The 19234-nt window shown below is 50.5% G+C and overlaps 1 protein-coding gene across 7 annotated transcripts in view; it reads right to left on the bottom strand.

The window, feature by feature from the left end:
• Positions 1–502: 502 nt before the first annotated feature.
• The window catches only part of ACTL8 (actin like 8), a 75000-nt gene continuing 56268 nt past the window's right edge, over positions 503–19234 (bottom strand). For 6 of the 7 annotated variants that reach the window (XM_043910570.1, XM_043910568.1, XM_043910571.1 and 3 more), the window contains exons 2-3: positions 4506–4887; positions 503–2134 (exon numbers count right to left, since the gene is read on the bottom strand). In XM_043910570.1, the coding sequence (XP_043766505.1) occupies positions 1385–2134; positions 4506–4853 (1098 nt within the window). In that variant the 5' untranslated portion in view covers positions 4854–4887 and the 3' untranslated portion in view covers positions 503–1384. Of the gene's footprint in view, positions 2135–4505; positions 4888–4994; positions 5013–19234 lie in introns of those variants that run through there. The other variant, XM_043910574.1, reaches the window with a different exon arrangement.

The raw sequence follows: 19234 nt of genomic DNA, 5'->3' as shown, positions 1-19234 counted from the left end.
GAGCCACCAGGGGAAGCCTTTTATATGCAGTGGGAAACCAAAACATTCAGAGGGCTGTATTGCAACATTTGCTTTCTCAGAGCGAGCTGGAAGCAAGCCCTCGGCATCCCCAGGCCCGCCAGTACCTGTCACGTGTGCCCCTGCAGGAGACAACAACCTCCTGGAATCAGAAACCTCATGCGTCTTTTCACCCTGAAGTCCCCAGGGCCCAGCACAATACCAGGCACACGGTAGGTTCTCCAGTATTGACTGAATAAACATTAACAGGAACGCCTACTTCCGCAGAACACAGGGACATCTAGAATGAGTGGGGAGGACGCGGCCGTTAGAGAAGGGTGCTCCAGGCCCTCACCCACTGGGCTCCGGGGAACCACTGCTCTCAGGCCCCCGAAGCCCCCACAGGCGGCCTGGGCCCCACCCCGGCATTCACGTGCTCACACTCCTTGGGTCCCCCCAAAGGGACTGCCCACCCTGCCCCATCCATGACCACAGAAGCCAGCACTTCCAAACAAGGTATTTATTTGCACTCGGTAAACAAGTCCTCGGCCAGGGGCCCAAGGGCAGGAAGGGCGCGCCAGGCTTCCTGCACCAACCCCCACTCAGCTGGAAGGAGGGGGGAGGTCTACGAACTTCAACTCTCCCATCCCCACCCACCCTATCCCCTACTCAAAAATAATTCTCCCTTGCCCCATTAAAACCTACTCAATCAAAAGAATGGGACCGCCCAAGAGAAATGCCAGGAAAAAACAAGCAACTGTTAAGCGTGGAGATGGCAGCTGGCCGCTCCATCCCAGTGACAGACCAGCCCCCCAAAGGGTTTCCAGGGTGGTACCCTGTCCTCCCACGGGGTGGATCCCACTCTTGAAACAAGATAAAACCCTAGAACCTAGAAAAATCTCCCATGACCTTTGAATTCCAAAGCCAGCTAACCCCACCCCAGCCCAGCCTCTCGCTGGGATGAGCCCACCCAGGCCCGTCGGATGGGAGCTGGCCGCTGGTCACATCCTGAAGCCAGCTAACCCTACCCCGGCCCAGCCTCTCGCTGGGATGAGCCCACCCAGGCCCATCGGAGGGGAGTGGGCCGCTGGTCACAGCCTGAGGCCAGCTAACCCCACCGGGGCCCAGCCTCTCGCCGAGATGAGCCCACCCAGGCCGTCGGAGGGGAGCTGGGCCACGGGACCGGGCCGCTGGTCACAGTCTGAGGCCAGCTAACCCCACCGCGGCCCAGCCTCTCGCTGGGATGAGCCCACCCAGGCCCGTCGGAGGGGAGCGGGCCGCGGGTCACAGCCTGAGGCCAGCTAACCCCACCCCGGCCCAGCCTCTCGCTGGGATGAGCCCACCAGGCCCGGAGGAGGGGAGCTGGGCTGCGGGAGCGGGCCACGGGTCACAGCCTGAGGCGCTCATTGTACTCCGCCTTGGTCACCCACTCGGACTTGTACGTCGACAGATGAGCCACGACGGACGCTCCCAGCCAAACGCTGAAGTGCCTGTTGGAACCCGCAAACACGGAGGCCCTGGTGGGGGAGAAGTGGCTGGACATCAGCTGGTAGAGACGCGTGGTGAAGCCAGGGTAGAGGGTGTTTCCCCCGCAGGGCACCACGTGGGAGGTGAGCAGCGGGCACAGGCTGGGCTCGCAGGCCTCGATGGACTCCACGACGGCCTGGGGGAGGCTGGGCCCCTGCAGGTTGAACACCTGGGGGCTGAAGAACATCTCGGGGGCCAGCCGCTGCATGGCGGTCAGCTCCACGGGGGTGCCATCTGGGAGCAGGTAGCTGTTGCTCCTGTCGGCGCCATCTGGCAGGCTCTGATAGAAGTCCAGCTCCTCCCCCAGATTCTGCGGCACGTAGCACTTATTCATCTGGGTGCTGGCCACAGTGTCCAGCTGGAACAGGTTGTGGCGATTGTAATCTTCCTTGAAGAGGCTCTTGAAGAGATAGGCCGAGAGGTCCTGGCCCGCGAACTCCAGCGTCTTCTCCCCGGGCCACAGCGGGCGGCCGAGGTGGAAGGGCTGCACGCGGGTCAGGCCACAGCCCGAGTCCACCACCACGCCCGTCAGCAGGCCGGACGAGTACAGCGACATCTCCCGCTGGTCGGCCAGGAGGACGGATGGCACATCCAGCAACTCGAACATGATCTGCAGGAGGGGAGAAGACAGACGCTCAGCGTGCTCTCCCCAGAATGCCCTCATCCGTGTTTCCCCAGGACCATGCCAGGCAAAGCTCAAGTCGGCACAGACGCGTGTCCTCCAGGGACCGGCCGGCCCCCTGCGGCTCACACCAGGGGGGACTCAGGGAGGGTTCCGGGGGATCAGGAAGAGCCAGGCTGGCCCTCGGGAGCTTGCTTGACGATGGCCTTTCAGAGGACCGTTCTGGCGGAGGGGTGGGAAGAGCCTCAGCGTGTGAACACAGGCCCTGAGGCGACTGGGCGTGTGAGCAGCGCGGCGCAAGCCGGGGCCAGGTGGAGGGCGGGAGGCGCAGCCTGAACTGGTTTATCTTCTGGCCGTGCTGGGTCTCTGCGGCTGCACAGGCTCTTCTCCAGTTGCGGTGATCGGGCTGCCTGCCAGGGGCCTCACTGTGGCGGCCTCTCTGCCTGCGGACCTCGGGCTCCGCAGCTGCGGCTTGTGGGCTCAGGGGTTGCGGCTCCCAGGCCCCAGAGCTCAGGCTCAGTACTTGTGGAGCTCGGGCTTAGCTGCTCCATGGCACGTGGGACCTTCCTGGACCAGAAGTCGAACCCGCGTCTCCTGCATTGGCAGGTGGATTCTTCAGCACTGAGCCAGCAGGGAAACCCCTGAACCATTTTTTTTTTAGAAGAAAGAAGAGATGAGAGAAGAAACACGTGCTGCACACAGACGCTGCCTCCCGAGACGTGGGGCAGCAGGAAGGGAAGGGGGCGGGGGAGGGAGAACACTCACCTCCAGACACGCTGAAGCCCGTCTGTTAAGATGAACACTTTCCAAACACCAGGACAAAGCTGGAGCTCTGACCTTCGGAGCTCGGCACGTCCCCGGCTGCTTCTCCCCTGCCCATCACCCCTCGGTCTTTACAGAGCACCACACCCCCTCCCCCCCGCCTGCCCAGCCCTGGCTGCGTCCCCAGGGCTCTGACACCACAGACGCAGAAGGGCTCTAACAGCCCCGCTCTGGAGCCTCTGGACGCCTGGCCACCTTTGCAGGCCCACAGGCCCATCTTCTCGCCTCAGTGGGAGGGCGTTCCGTCCGTTTCTATGCTCAGACTGTTGTCCCCTTACCACCTGTTCCCCATACAGAAGCCAAGGTCCTCTTTTTCAAATAAAAATCAAATGCAACCCCCTCACCCCACTTAAAGCCCCCCAGGAGCTCCACATTCACTCAGAGCAGAGGCTGGCAAACATTTCCTATAAATGGTTCAGTGTTTCAGATGTACCAAATAAAAATACAAGATGCCCAATTAAATCTGAATTTCAGATGGACAACAAATAATGCTTCACTCTATCCTAGGACTTCCCTGGGGGCTCAGACTGTGTTGTCTGCCTACAACACAGGAGACCTGGGTTCAATCCCTGGGTCAGGACGATCCTCTGGAGAAGGAAATGGCAGCCCACTCCAGTACTCTTGCCTGGAAAATCCCATGGATGGAGGAGCGTGGTAGGGTACAGTCCACGGGGTCGCAAAGAGTTGGACATGACTGGGCGACTTCACTTTCACTTCACTTTATATCCCATGCAATATTTGATACACAAACATTTGCTGTTGATGGGCAATTGCAACCTAGATAAAACTGTATTTTATCTAGCAGACCTACAACCTAAGCATTTTCTAGGCTTCATGAGCTGCGGTCTCTTTCCAACTACTCAGTTCTGCTGCTACAGGATGAAAGCAGCCATAGGTGATATGTAAATGAGTTGGCATGGCTATGTTTCAATAAATCTTTATTTATAAAGACAGATGGTAAGACACACTTGGCCAACTGGCTATAGTTTGCCAACCCTTGATTTAGAGTAAAATCCAACCACATCCCACAGCCTACCAGACCTATGAGATCCGGCCCGTCTCCCTGTTACCACCGTCCCTGGTTTGCTGGGCTCCAGCCTCCCAGAGAAGGCCTCCCTGATCACCATCTTCAAAGGGGCTCCCCTTCTTCCCCTCAGTCTGTTTTTACCCCATTGCATTTTGGTTTTAGAACTGATTACTACCTGGGGTTTTTGTTAACTTGTTCAGTCAAGTCTTCCTGCAGAACATGAGCTCTTTGAGGACTGGAAGATGCTCTGGGAACATTTATGGAGCCCATGAGTAACCCGCATCCCCCCCTCCCCATAGCACCCTGTTCACAGAGCACTGACCTGCCGTGCCTCCTTCTCTAGGAGCGGCTCTGTGAGCCCCCTCTCGCCTAATACGAGCGCCGGGCACACACTCGGACACAGTCAGTATTCACAGCGTGAATGCTTCAGAAGGTGGAGCTCCTGTGCCCACACGGGTCTGAACAGTGTCAGGCCTGCTCCCTGGAGGGGCAGCCCAGAGAAGACCTTACCTCCAGGGTCTTCTGACGGTCTGTGGGCTCTTTCAGGGGGCTCTCTGTGACGATCACAGGGAAGTCCCCATGCTCCAGCCGATGCTTCTCCAGGATAAATGACCAGATGTGCTCCACACCCTCCCAGTTGATGACGCGGCCCCGTTGCACGGGATAGCTGAAGGTGTCAGGTCGGCAGATGTCGATGCCGAGACTCACACGCCGCCGGGCGTAGCTGGGGCCCGGGTTCTCCCGGCAGGGGATGTAGTTCACGACACTGGGCAAGACCAGCTGGGGCTCATTCCAGCCCGACAAGCCAGCCTTCAGAAAGGCAGAGCCATGGTCGATGATGATGGTTCTCGCAGACATGGCGGAGGTGGGGGGAGGTCTGCTCACGGGCCACCTGTGGAGGGAGAGGACAGGGGTGATTATGAACCAACTCTAGGCCGCCACTGGCTTCTCCACCCCAGTCAAACCTCAGGCTCCCCTGAATTCATGTGCTCTGCTCACCTTCCAGACCTTTGAACAACCTGCAACCTGCACCTGGAAGGTTCTTCCCAAACTCCCATTCTACAAAGTCCACCTAAGAGGCCCCAGCAGGACGCCCAGCTGATCCACTCGCCCCACTTCCCACCAAGCTCCTCCTCCTGCACTTGGCGCTCTCGTCCACACCAAGTGGGCACTTCTGCTCCCCGAGGCCCTCTCACATTCTGCAGACTCCTGAGAAGCTGGTCACACAGGATGGACCTGGCGGACTTTGGCTGCCTGACTGAGGACACGTGGAAGACGAAGCTTCAGCTGCAGGGGCCACTGCCCTCGATAGTAACAGTGAAACAACAGGGGCAGCGACAGGAATGACGACGACAACCGTGGCGACCACCTCTGCAGTAGACGCTCTCTCACCTATCGAGCGCTGCGAGGCTGAATTGTAGGTTGAATGAGGCAAAACAGTCATGTGTGTCCATCAAAAATGATCAAATATCAACAATTTCACAGGGTTTGACCCAACAAACGGTCCCATTTCATTTTCACCACGTCTATTTGGCAAGTGCCATCCTGACACTCATTGACAGGCAGGGAAGCTGAGGCATGCAGAGGTTAAAACTACTCTCCCAGGGCCACACAGCCAACAAAAGCAGAGCTGAGACTTAAACCCAAACCAAGCTCCAAAGAACACTCCGAGCATCAGGCTAGGCTGATGAGAAGACGTGGGTTTCGAGTGTGTGCTGAGTATCTAACAGACTGTGTGCAAGAGGCTGTGAGTGAGACAGCTAATCATGACCGTGGTCAGTCTCCTTATCTGTAAAGTGAGGGCAATAAAAAAACCACACCCTGAGAAGACAGGCGTGGTCACCACCTGATTTTCAGACTTAACTATAAAAACTACACTAGCTAAGACCACGCGGTATTGGTAAAAGGATAATCACACAGATCTACAGGGCAGGGTAGAGAGTCCAGAAATAAATCCACACAAAAAATGTCAACTTATTTTTGACAAGGGGCAAAAACAATGACATGAGGAAAAATTACAAAAAATGGTAGGGAACAACCACAGACCCGCATGCAAAAAAAAAATCTTTAATCCATACCTCATACTTTGTTCAAAATTAACTCAAAATAGATCATAAACCTAAATATTGAACCTAAAATTATAAAACTTTTGAAAGAAAACATAGCAGAAAAATCACTGTGATCTCAAAGTTTTCTAAGATACAACATTAATAGCCTGATTCATAAAAGAGCAAATTGAGAGGTTGGGCTTCATCAAACTTAAGAACTCTTGCTCTTCAAAAGAAACTATTAACAGAATAAAATACAAGATACAGACTGGGAGAAAATAGTTACAAATCATATACCTGATAAAGAACTTTTATTCAAGAAATATAAAGGACTCACAAAGCCCAATAATATGAAAATAACCCAATTTCTTAAATGGGCAGAAGATTTAAACACTTCACAAAAGACAATATAGGAATGGCAAATATACATATGAAAAGATGCTCAAGGTCATTAGGAAAATGAAAATTAAAAACACGGTGATTCCACTGTACACCTATAAGAATGACTAAAGTTGAAGGCTGACTATACCAAGAGCTGACAAGGAGGTGGAGGAACCAGAACCCTCATCTGCCCTGCAGGTGGGAATGCAAGACTGTACTACCACCTTAGAAAACAGTTTGGCAGCTTCTCAGAAAGTTAAACATACACCTACCATACAGCCTAGCGTTTCCACTCCAAGGATTTACCCAAGGGAAACAAAAGCTTCTGTTTGTACAAAAAACACATGTACATGTTTTTAGAAGTTTCACTCTTAATCACTCAAGTGTACCAACAACCTAAGTATCAACGGAGAGGTACAGACAAATCTCCATTCAATGGACTAACACTCAGCAACAACAAGGAATAACTGAAAAACACAACATGAATAATTCTCAAATGCATTAAGCTGAATGAAAGATGTCAGACTCAAAAGACACGTGCTGGAGGAGCTCCCATTCATACGACATTTTGGAAAAGGCAAAACTGTAAAGACAAAACAAACCAGTGGCTGTCAGCAGCCAGAGGTGGAGAAGGGCTGACCCCAAGGGGCACGGAGGCCCTGGAGGGCGATGGTCTATTCTGACTGTAGTGGTGGGTACACAACTGCATGCATTTGTCAAAACTCTCACATCCTCACAGTAAAAACTAAGAAGCAAACCCAGTGGCTGTGGAGACAAATGAAAGACACATGAAATCCCCCTGCAGAAGGCAAACCGTCACACACTCAGCAGACTTGGTACCAAGGATGCGCGTGGGTGTCTCGCGTGAGAGGCACGCCCAGGGGCAGTTCCGCCCGAGGCCACACTCCGGAGCCGTCACTCCACCAGCGGCGCGCCTGCTTCCGTTTCTGAGCAGCAGCTGCATCGACCTGTCGCTACAGAGCGTGGCAGCCACCGCCTGGCCCTGGCCAGCAGCCACCCGCTGTCACCAGCCCTGGGGCCGTGATTAGGCTTCCTTGAATTAGCTCTGACAACAGATGGGGGAGAGTGGAGAGGAGCAAGATGGAAGCAAGGCGCCGGTCTCCTCCCTTGCCTGCTGGGACCCAGAGTGATGGGGAAACGGGCACCTGGATGATTTCCGGGAGGTAGGCTGTAGCACCGACCTCTCTCAAGAGCGGGGCAACTGGTAACCGCTTCCTCGCCCCTGGCGCCCGCCTCGGCATTTGGGATCGCAGCAGATGCGGGCAGGCTAATGTCCACTGCGATGGTGGACCGAATTGCCCACTTAGGGGCCTCCAGGTGGGTGGCCCAGCTGCCCTGATCTGGGAACTTGAGGATGGGGAGCAGGGGCCATCCGCCTCCTGGACCATGACTGTAGGAAGAAAGTCCGGATGGCTCCAAGGAGCCCATCCCCAGGACAGAGACTGAAATGTACACGTTCAAAAGCATTTTACTGAGTTGCCTATTGTACAAAACAAACCCCTACTAAGCATTATGGATGCAAATCCTTCTGAAAGGGTTCCGGCCCTCCTAGAGCTTACAGTCTACGGAGAAAGACTGTCAGATCATGGCGCCTGATCAAATGTGTCATGCCAGGAGGGATCAGCGCAATAAAGAAAAGGAAAATCTGGTAGAAGCAACACGGAGTGTAAGGGGCACAGAGGCCTGGCGTTACTCCAAACAGGGCCTCTTTACAGAGTGACGGCTGAGCAGAGAACTGGACTCAGTGAGGACAAGGCACATGATTACCTGGGAAAGGATGCCAAGCAAAGGGACAGCGAGCGCGGAGGCCCCGAGGCGAAACCGCCTGCCGTGACCTAAGAGCAGCCCAGCGCCAGTGGGGGACGCGACGGGCAAGGGGAAGGGTGCTGAAGACCTCGGATGGGGCTTTCAGGGGGTGTCTGTGTTGTGCTTCGAGCTGAGAGAAGCCACTAAGGGTTTCATTGGGGAATGAATATTATCTGACTTGAGTTATAAAAAGGACAACTGGGCTGATGTGAAGCACAGACCATGAGGGCAAGAGGAGAAGCAGGAGGAGGAAAGATGTGAAAGATGATGGTGGCCTGCACTAAGCTGGAAACTGCCGAGAAGGCGAGAAGCGGTCCGAGTCTGGGTGTATTTAAGAAAGATGGATACGACAGAATGGGAGACAAGATGAGGAATAAAGTGCAATGCCAAGATTTTTACCCCAAAAGCCAGAAGAATGATGTATGCATTCACTAAGATGAAGACTATGGAAGGAACAGGTTTGGGATAGGGAGGAAATCGGGACTTTGATTTTGGACATGATGGAAGTCTGAGATGTCTACTAGACACACATGAGGATGTCTTGAGGCAGAGTTTACAGTTGCCCGAGCTGGAGCTGTAACTGAGAATCAGTGACTGGGTGCACCCATGCTAAGTCGCTTCAGTCCTGTCTGACGCTTTGTGACCCCGTGGACCATAGCCCGCCAGGCTCCTCTGTCCATGGGATTCTCCAGGCAGGAATACTGGCCTGGGTTGACAGTTCCTCCTCCAGGGGATCTTCCGACCCAGGGATCGAACGCGCCCGTCTCTCGTGTCTCCTGCGTTGGCAGGCGGACTCATTACCACTAGCGCCACCTGGGGAGCCCTAATGAATGGGCGGAACTGCAGATTCTGGGGATGGATGAGATCATGCAGGGACTCAGTGTAGAGGAACACTGATGTCTGAGGGGCTCTAAGGTCTGGAGGCCGGGCCTTGAGAGGGACCAATAAGGAGGATGAGAAGCAGTAGCCATGGAGGTGAGCAGGAACCCAGAGGGACTGTCTCAAAGGCCAAGCAGAAAAAATATTTCAAGAAGAGAAGAACTGCATGTGCTGAGAAATCAAGATGAAGATAAAGACCGACTGGATGAAGCAACACAGAAGCCATCAGGCAAGAGAGTTTCACTGGAAAGGCAAGGAGAAAGGTCTGAGGAGTGGGGGAGATTCCACAGAACCGAGTCTGCTCTGCAGAAACACCAGCACTCCACAAAACAAAAAGCAAGGCTGAGGGAGCGCTGAGAATTAAAGGACGTGGCCACCAGCACAATGTGCGTTTTCTGATCCTGGATCACTGAGAAATGAATTCCCACAAAGAGCATCAGTAACATGTTTCTGGTACCAGTCAAGATGGAGTATGTGCACTATAGCCCTCTCTACCGTGAAAGATAACTAACAAGTTTGAAAACACAAAAAGCAACTACCTGGAGACTCTGAAAAGCAAAAGGAAAACAAAACCACAGACTGAGGAGGAAAGTCAAACTTAGAGAAGCAACCCACGGAAGGGGGAGGTTGCTGCTGGTTCTGGGTCCTCTTTTCTCCCGCAGCATTGACTTGAGGCATATAAAGCATGTCCTTTGATCATAAAGGAATTAAAAGAAGTCAAAATCAGAATGATATCTGGAAAACCTCTGAATATGTGAAAATAAAGTTAAAAGGGTGCCTGGGTCAAAAAAAAAAAAAATTATGAAATACTTAAACTGAACGAAAACTGAAGCAGAATCTAAAACCTTGGGACACACAGCTAAAACAGGGCTCGGGGGAGTTACAGCATTGCGGTTCAGTCACTCAGTCATGTCTGACTCTCTGTGACCCCGTGGATGCAGCTCACCAGGCTTCCCTGTCCTTCACCATCTCCTGGAGTTTACCCAAACTCATGTCCATCAAGTCAGTGATGCCATCCAACCATCTCACCCTCTGTCGTACCCTTCTCCTTCTGCCCTCACTCTTTCCCAGCATCAGGGTCTTTTCTAATGAGTCGGTTCTTCACATCAGGTGGTCAGAGTACTGGAGTTTCAGGTTCAGCGTCAGTCCCTCCAATAAATATTCAAGATTAGTTTCCTTTAGGATTGACTGTTTTGATCTCCCTGCAGTCCACAGGACTCTCAAGAGTCTTCTCTAGCACCATTTATAGCATTAAATGTTTATATTTTAAAAAGAAAAACATGTTTCAAATAAGCTTCCATCTTTAGAAGCTGGAAAAAGAAGAATGCATTAAATTCAAAGCAAGCAGTGGATGGAAATAAAGAACAAAATCAACAGGAAACCAATAGAAAAAAGTCAATTAAACCAGAAGTCGGTTCTTTGAAATGATTAATAAATTGATAAACCTCTAGTCATGTTGAGGAAAAAAAAAGAGGTAAGACACAAAGGATTGCTATCAGGAATGAGGTGACATCACTCTGACACTACACACATGGAAAGAATAACAAGAAATGATCATGAACAATTTTGTGACTATCAATTTGACAATATAGGTGAAAAGAAGAAATTCCTTCAAAGACATAATCTATGCAAGTTCACTCAAGAAGGAATATATAACCTGAACAGCACTATGACTATTAAAGAGATTCGGCGTTTAAAACCTCCCAATGAAGAGAACTCTAGACCAAATAGCTTCACTGGTAAATGCCACCAAAAATTTAAGGGAAAAAGTTATTCTAATCGTGTACAACATCTTCCAGAAAGCCGAAGATAAAGTACCGTATCTCGTGAGGGCAGTGTGACCTTGGTGACCAAATCAAAGATACTCTACAAAAAAGAAAAATACAAATCAAAGTCTCTGATGAACAAAATTCTGAATAAAAGATCAGCAAACTCAGCAATATATAAAAAGAATACTTTGTTAATTTTTGTTGTTTGGTCACTAAGTTGTGTCCATGTCCAACTCTTTGTGACTGACCCCAGGGGCTGTGGCCTGCCAGGCTCCTCTGTCCATGGTATTTCCCAGGCAAGAACACTGCAGTGGGTTGCCATTTCCTTCTCCAGGAGATCTTCCCAACACTCATCAACTAAATGGGGCTTTTCCCAGAAATGTAAAGCTGGTTTAAGATTTTTAAATTAATATAATTCAACCTATTGACAGAAGAAAGAAGAAAAACTACACGACCATCTCAGTGGATGCAAAAAACAATTGGATAAAATTCAACATAAACTTATAATAAAAACTCTCAATTACTAGGGATAAAAGAGAATTTTATTAACCTAAAAAAAGGCATCTGCAAAAAAAAAAAAACCTACAAATAACACACTTAAGTTTCCTCCTGAGACCAGGACTAAAGCGAGGAGGTCAATTCTCAACACTCAGTTGCTGGAAGTTCTAGCCAGCACTATAAGGTGAGGAAATCATGAAATAAAGAGCATATACACTGGAAAAGAATAAATAAAACTGTTCCTGTTTGCAGAAGACACAACCGTCTATAGAGAAAATCCCAAAGAACTTACAAAAAAATATCTTAGTAGTAATAACTGGGCTTGGACAACTCCCATGAGATAAGTTCAATATTTTAAAAATCAACTGTATTTTATAAGCTAGCAATAAACAGCTGGAAATCAAAATTTTTTACAGTAACATCAAAAACTATAAAATACTTTGGTATAAATCTAACAAAACATGTTATACTGAATACAATATGCTAACAACTACAAACACTGATGAAAGAAATCAAAGAAAACCTAAATAAATAAATAGATATGCTGTGTTCATGGATTAGATGATTCAACATCATTAAGGTGTTAATTCTCCCTAAACTGACCTTTAGATTTAATCCCCACCAAAATCAAGCTTCCCTGGGGCTAAGATGGTACACAGTCCGCCCGCAGTACAGGGGACGGTCCCTGGGTGGGGGAGGCCTCCTGGAGAAGGGAACGGCTGCCCACTCCAGTATTCTGGCCTGGAGAACGCCATGCACAGAGAAGCCTGGCAGGCTTCAGTCCGTGGGGTTGCGAAGAGATGGACACAACTTAGCGACTTTCACTCACTCACTCAAAATCCCAGTAGGATTTTTGCTTTAGATATCAACAAGATGATTCTAAAATTTATATAGGAAGACAAAGAAACTACAATAGTCAAAATAATTCTGAAAAAGAAGAACAAAGTTGGAAGACTAATGCAATGTGATTCCAAGACCTACTATAAACCTATAGTAATCAAGAAAGTACAGTATTGATGAAAGGATGGGCACTCAGATCAGCGGAAAACAGCACCCAGGGACAGACTGCGACAAATAGAGCCAGCTGATTGTGACAAAGACGCAAGGACATTTCAGTGATGAAAGACAGTCTATTCAACAAACGATGCTGGAAAAAACTGAATCCCTCTGAGAGGTTTAAAAAAAAAAACCCTCAACCCATTCTTCACCTCTAATACAAACACTAAGTCAGAATGAATTATGTAAACCATAATTATAAAACAACAACAACAAAAAAAAAATACCTGTAAGACTTACAGGAGAAAACAAAAGAGAAAATCTCTATGACTTTACCTAAGAACATCTAAGTGTTCTCACATACAACATCAAAAGCAGAACCCATAAAAGGAAACATTTGTATCTGAGACTTAATCAGAATTAAAAACTCCTGCTTTTTGAAAGACACTATTAATGAAAATTCAAAAGACAAGTCACAGGATGGTAGAAAATACAGTTTACCCTTGAATGATACAGAACTCTGCCCTGCACAGGTCCACTCACAGGCAAGCTTTTTCAATAAACACCCACGACAAGGCAATGCTGCCCACGGCTGAATCCAAAGATGCAAAAAGGTGGGCACAGAGGACCGCCTGTAAAGCTACATTCAGAGTTTCAACTGTGCAGGGCCGGTGTCTCTGACCTCCATGTTGTTCAAGGGTCAACTGTATTTGCAAGTCAAACTTCTGACATAGGACTTGTGTCCAGAATATAAAGAGCTATCAAAAAATCAATAATAAGAAAAGAAATGGAGGTGGTTCAAGATGGTAGTGTAGGAAGACCCTGAATTCACCCTCTCCCACAGGACACACCAAATCTACAGCTACATGCGGGACAATTCCCTCTGAAAACAGCTCAACTGCTCCTCGACAACAAAGGATAAAAGAGGCAGAGACGCTGGCTGTCTCACCCAAAACCCCATCCCCGGCCCAGAGACCCACAGCTGGGGGATCTCACGTATGGCGCTTCTCTCTGCAGAGAGAGGGGTCTGTATCTCACACCAGGCACCCCAACCCTGGGGTCTGCCCTGGAGACAGATGCCCCGCCGCATCTGGCTTTGAATACCAACAGAACTCACATCCGAGAGGGAGTGGACACCCCACTCTTTCTTTTAACACGTTTTCCTTTTTATTTTGGGGGGTCATGCTAAGCCTGAGACATACACGTTTGCAAAAAGGATGTGTCGGGTTTCGCTGGGCCAAGAGGGCCGACGGAGACGTGGGGTGAGGAGGAGCCTGGTGGGGGGCACGGCAACAGTGCCCTCTGGAGCAGGGGCCGAGCTGGGAACCGAAAGAGGCCCCCCCAAAATAGAAGGGACTCCCCATGGTGTTCCAGGACAAGGAGGGAGATGTGAGAAGTAGGACGGGCAGGGCAATCGTCCAGCCAGAGAATCCACTCTGGGAGGGCTCGTGGGCAGCCTCACCTGCCTCAGGACCCCAGGCAAAAGCAGTGAGCACGTCAGCACCTGGACACACGCGGGACACTGAGCAGTCAGCCGGGCAGCGTCTGCGGCAGGGACGGGGGCCTGCGGGGCGCTCCCGGGATGGGGGCGCCAGCCAGCCTGCTGTGTGGATGCCCTCTCCACCCCGCGAGCGCCAGGCGGCAGGCCCCGCCTCCATGCTACCCGCTGCCCCTGCTAAAGCCAGCAGGCGTGCCCAGCCTCACACTCCCCCGTGGCCCTGCTAAAGCTGGTGGGCACTTGGCCCCCACAGGGAACATCCCCTGAGCGCCTGGCTCTGGTGTCCACGGGGGGCTCGCGATTCCGGGCCCCGTGGACCTGAAGCAATCAAAGGCATTTCCTGGCAGGATACCACCTGCAGGGCACTGCAGAGCCCTCGGACCGGACACACTCCCAGGCTCCCTGTGAAAAAGGCCTGGAGCTGCAGCCAGAGGGGCAGGCTACAGGTACACCACTCATCTAGAGGCTCTGGGTCTGTTTTTAAAGAAGCAGGTTGGGAGAAGTGTGAACAAATGAACAGAAAAAGGTGTGTGCGTGTGTGCGCACGCGTGTGTGCACAATGGAATAATACTCAGCCAGAAAAAAAGAATGAAAGTTTGCCATTTGTGATGATATAGACAGACCTTGAGGGTATTATGTTAAGTGAAATAAGACAGAGAAAGACAAATACTGTATGATTTCACTTATATGTGAAATATAAAAACAATGAACAAAACTCATACACAGAGAACAGGCTGGGGGCTGCCAGAGGGGAGGTCAAAATGGGTAAAGGGGTGAAGAGGCTATAAAGTGAGTCACTTTGATTTAACGGATTTAATGATTTAACGTCCAGCACAGTGACTGCAGCCAGCAATACTGTACTGCATATCTGAAAGTTACTAAGAATAAATCTTAAAAGTTCTCATCACAAAAAGAATTTTTTTGTGACTTTATATGGTGACAGATGGTATCCAGACTTACTGTGGTGATCATTTTGCAATGTATACAAATACTGAATCATTATGTTGTACACCTGAAATTAATATAATATTATAAGTCAAGTATATGTCAATTTAAAATTAAAAAGATGACAGGAAATGAATATTTTAAAACTGGGCCAAAGATGTGAACATGCCATCAAAGAGGCTTTATAGATGGTGAGCGCACAAAAAGATGCTAAATATCACGATGGAAATGCTAATTAAAACCACAGTGAGATGCTACTACATACATACTAGAAAGGCTGAAATAAAATTTAAGTACAATACCAACTGCTGCAAGGTTAGAGAAATTGGAACTCTCACAAGCTGCTGGTGGGAATATACAAAGGTACAATTAGCGAAAGAGCTTGGACGTTTCTTACAAAGTTAAACAGATACCACTCAAACCAGCAATTCTCCTCTGAAGAGCAATAAAAGCGTAGGTTTGCATACAAGCTTTTGTGCCAATGTAAAAATCACTTTATACCAATGCAGATCACTAAAAACTGGAACTGGTTGTTCACCAGTTCTTCAACTGGTGAATGGATAAACAAACTCTGGTACCCTCATTCCACGGTGTTCCCTCCACTCAGTAATGAAAGGAAACTGACTACCGAAGCAAACAACACAGTGACTGACTTCCAAAATCAGCCCCCGAGTGAAGGAAGCTGGACCTATCTGCCGCAATTTCCACTGATCTGCACTGTAGAAAAGACACAGCTCTGAGGACAGAGGACGGATCAGCTATTGCCAAGGGCTGGGGGTGGGGGGATGCGCAGACCACACAGGGGAGGGGGGAACAGTGCGGGGTGGGACTAGATTATATCTTGGCAGCAGCGCTGGTTACATACCTGTGTGCATTTGTCAAAATTTAGAACTACACATCAAAAAGAGTGACTCTTACTGCACATAAATTTTTAAAAAGCACATTTCAGGAACTATGGGTAAAATGTGAATATGGGTTATATTTTCAATGTTAAATTTCCTGCCCTTGATCACTATATTGTGGTTTTGAAAGAGAATATCCTTGATTTTAAGAAGATCTGTGAAGAGGTATTTACAGGTAGAATGTCATGCAATTTACTTTCAAGTAGATCAGGGGAAAAAAGCACGTATAGATAGGAAGAGCCTCAAAGCAAAGTGGTCAAAAAAATAACTACTGAATATGGGTGAAGGGTGCATTCTGAGGTGCACGGAACTATTCTTACACCTCTAGGTAAGAACAGTTCTTAAAATTAAAAGCTTTGAGAGAAAGAAAAGATGAGAGGAAGGAAATTAGTTTATATTGGAGACAGCCGGTAGACAATTTTGATGAGTTCTACTATGAAAGGAAGCAAAGAAATACAACAGATGTGAAGAGGTATGGGACCCCAGGAGGTTTGGGGTTTTTTAAGATAAGGAATAATATGCTAAGGGCTTATGCTGATTGCAATAATCCAGTGGAGGCAGAAAGCAGAATCACAGTAGATCTAGACTCTGAACTATCAAACCCGTGCCCGCTTCTCCACATCGCCGGCCTCCAGCCCCACTCACCTTTCCTGTTCCTCTGTCCCTGGACCACAGCCTGTCCCCTCCTCCCGTGGGGTCCAGCGTGTGCGTCCCTTTCTGTCTGAAACACCTGTCCCAGCTCTACAGGGAACCCCCCTTCCAGGTTCAGTTCAAGGGTCACCCCACAGAGGAGGCTTCACTGGACCACTCACCCTGTCCTCAACCAATTTTACACTAGCTGCTCTTATTATCTGCACAGCACTCACCCAAGTAAGCCCTCACTCACTTTTCTGTCTAGCCATCTGGCTCCCTCTCAGGAAACAGGAATCTAGAGTCCAAGGTGGACGAGTTCTGGTCTTTTGCTTCCATGTCCCCATCGCATCACTGGCATACTTTTGTTAAATCCATCTGGGCTGAATGATGCATTTCTTAGAATACACCAACTCGCTGGCAGCGCCACTGTTCCATATGGACTCCGCGCCCATGTCCCTCAAACAGCAGATCCTTCTGCAGGCTTCTGGTTCCCTGCCCGCTCAAAACCCCTTAACAGCTCCCACAGCCAATAAGGAGGCTTCCCAGGTGGTGCCAGTCGTAAAGAACCTGCCTGCCATGCAGGAGACGCAAGAGATGTGGGTTCCATCCCTGGGTTGGGAAGAGCCCCTGGAGGAGGAAATGGCAATCCACTGCAATATTCTTGCCTGCGAAATCCCATGGACAGAGGACCCTGGCGGGCTAGTTCACGGGGGGGGTCGCAAAGAGATGGACACGACCGAGAGTCCGAGCAGGCCCACACACGGGCCACAAGATGAAGTCTGCACTCACCCTCATCTGCAGAGGCCCCCGGTCCCGGCCCCCGGCCGGCCTCCCCACCTCCTCTCCTCTCCACACACCTGACACTAGAGCTGGGCTGCAGCAGACGCTGCTTTAAAAACCGGGCCCTTCCTGCACCTGTTCCGTCTGCAGCTCTCTCCCACCCCACCTCAGCGGTCTTTGAGATCCCAATCAACCCTTCACTCCCAAAGGCAACTTCCACCTGGCAGCTCACGCCTCCACGGACCACACAACGCTCACTGAGCGCTCACCGCGCATGCGGTGCTGGCCGCAGATGAGCCCATTAACCCGCGCAGCCCCAGGACGAGGGCGCGGAACTCTAGTCCTATCTCTGGCTTATGGACGGAGCAATCGGCTCCAAGACACCCTGGCTTCAGGGCAATCAGGAGTCACACCCACGCCTGTGGGTTTCCAGAGGCCCAGCTCCTAACTACCACGTGATTAACCACGTGACCTTAGGTTACTCCATTCTCCAAGCCGTAGTTTTCAGATGAGAAAATCTCCCTTTCATGGATGCTCGAAGGATTAGCAATACCGTTTGAAGGAAACAGGATGCAAACCTGAACACACTGGCTTTTGCTAAACCTGTAGCGCCCCGACTGCGCCTGCTCCCGTTAACTGTCTGCCTGGGGTCTCCTACCACCTCTGGCCATCACCTCTCCCCTCCCCAGGGTCTGCAGTGTCTGTCCACACGGGGCCCCTGAGGGTCTGCCCATCAGGGCTCCATCCGGGGCCCCTGTGAACTGCTCTGTGGTTATAAATATTTTGCAAGGAGTTCTCCACTTGGCACTTTTATCTACTGGGTTGGCCAAGAAATTTGTTCAAGTTTTTCCATAACATCCTACATAAAAAAACCAAATGAGCTTTTTGGCCGATCCAATCTCAGGGACTCTTAAACAGCTTAGAGAGGTTAGCGGAGGGTTGGTGCCAGGGGGTGGGTGCCATCATCCCGGTGTTCATTCATTTATGTACCCATAATCCATCTCCGGATCCATCTCCAGGACCCTCTGCTGCTAGAGAACGTGGAGTGTGCTTCCCACAACCTAGGCACCTGCCGGGCACGTCCGTCCTCATTTCGGAGCACAGCCTGTCTGTGAAGGAGGCACTATCGCTGATCTGTTTTATGTCTAAGGAAACGGAGCCACAGAAAACCCACCCTGTTTCCCACAGCTTTTGAGGAGCTGGACTAGGGTCAGAACCCACAGTCTCTGGCTCCCGAGTCCAGGCCTCTCACCAGGCAGCCACCTTGCTTCTCATCCCACAGCTGCTGGGTTCAGCACAGCACGAAGACGTCCACATCCCACCCACCGCGAACGTGCTGGGATACAGGGCAAAGGGCAACGAGGGTTCCTAATCACCTGGCCATGCGTTAGGGAGAGCTACCTGGATTCTCCAGGGGAACCACAACGACCTTTTAGAGGGAGGAAGACGGAGGCAGAGAAGGGTGTGAAGACGCAACAGCGCTGCTGGCTCTGAAGCCAAGGAATGCAGGCAGCCTCCAGAAACCAAAACAGGCAAAGAATCGGACCCTTCTCCAGAGCCTCCCAAGGAACACAGCCCTGATTTCAGCTCAGTGAGACCCACTCTGTGCTCTGACCTCCAAACAACAAGGCACTAAACCTGCAATTTTAAGCATGAAGTTTGTGGTCTCTTGTTATAGCAGCAGCCACGGGAAACTCAAACAGATGCCGAAGCAGCTCACAGCCCTTTCTTGCTCAAAGCTGGCCAGGCCATCGCAGCCGGTGGCAGGGTCCGAAGGCAGAGCCCACCCCAGCACCCTCCCCTGGCCCCCATGGGGGGATCCATCCAAGGCTCCCTCAGGCTTTGTCTGCCTACCAGGTGAAACCAGACATTTTATCTCGGGACCAGACATGGCCCAGCTTCCCTGCAAACCAGGAACCAAGCTGGGAGCACAGAAGCCAGGGTCCCTACACAACAGGCCGAGGACATGGGCTCACAAGTCCCCTCCCTGGGGGCGAGGTGCTGGCAGGCCCCACCTGCCAGAGGCAGAAGGGCTGAAACTCATTACAAGAAGCCTAAGGACAAAGCTGAAGTGGAGAGGCTT

This window comes from Cervus elaphus, chromosome 8, assembly GCF_910594005.1.
Source record: "Cervus elaphus chromosome 8, mCerEla1.1, whole genome shotgun sequence".
Classification (NCBI taxonomy): Eukaryota; Metazoa; Chordata; class Mammalia; order Artiodactyla; family Cervidae; genus Cervus; species Cervus elaphus.
This window is presented reverse-complemented; position numbering and strand designations above follow the sequence as displayed.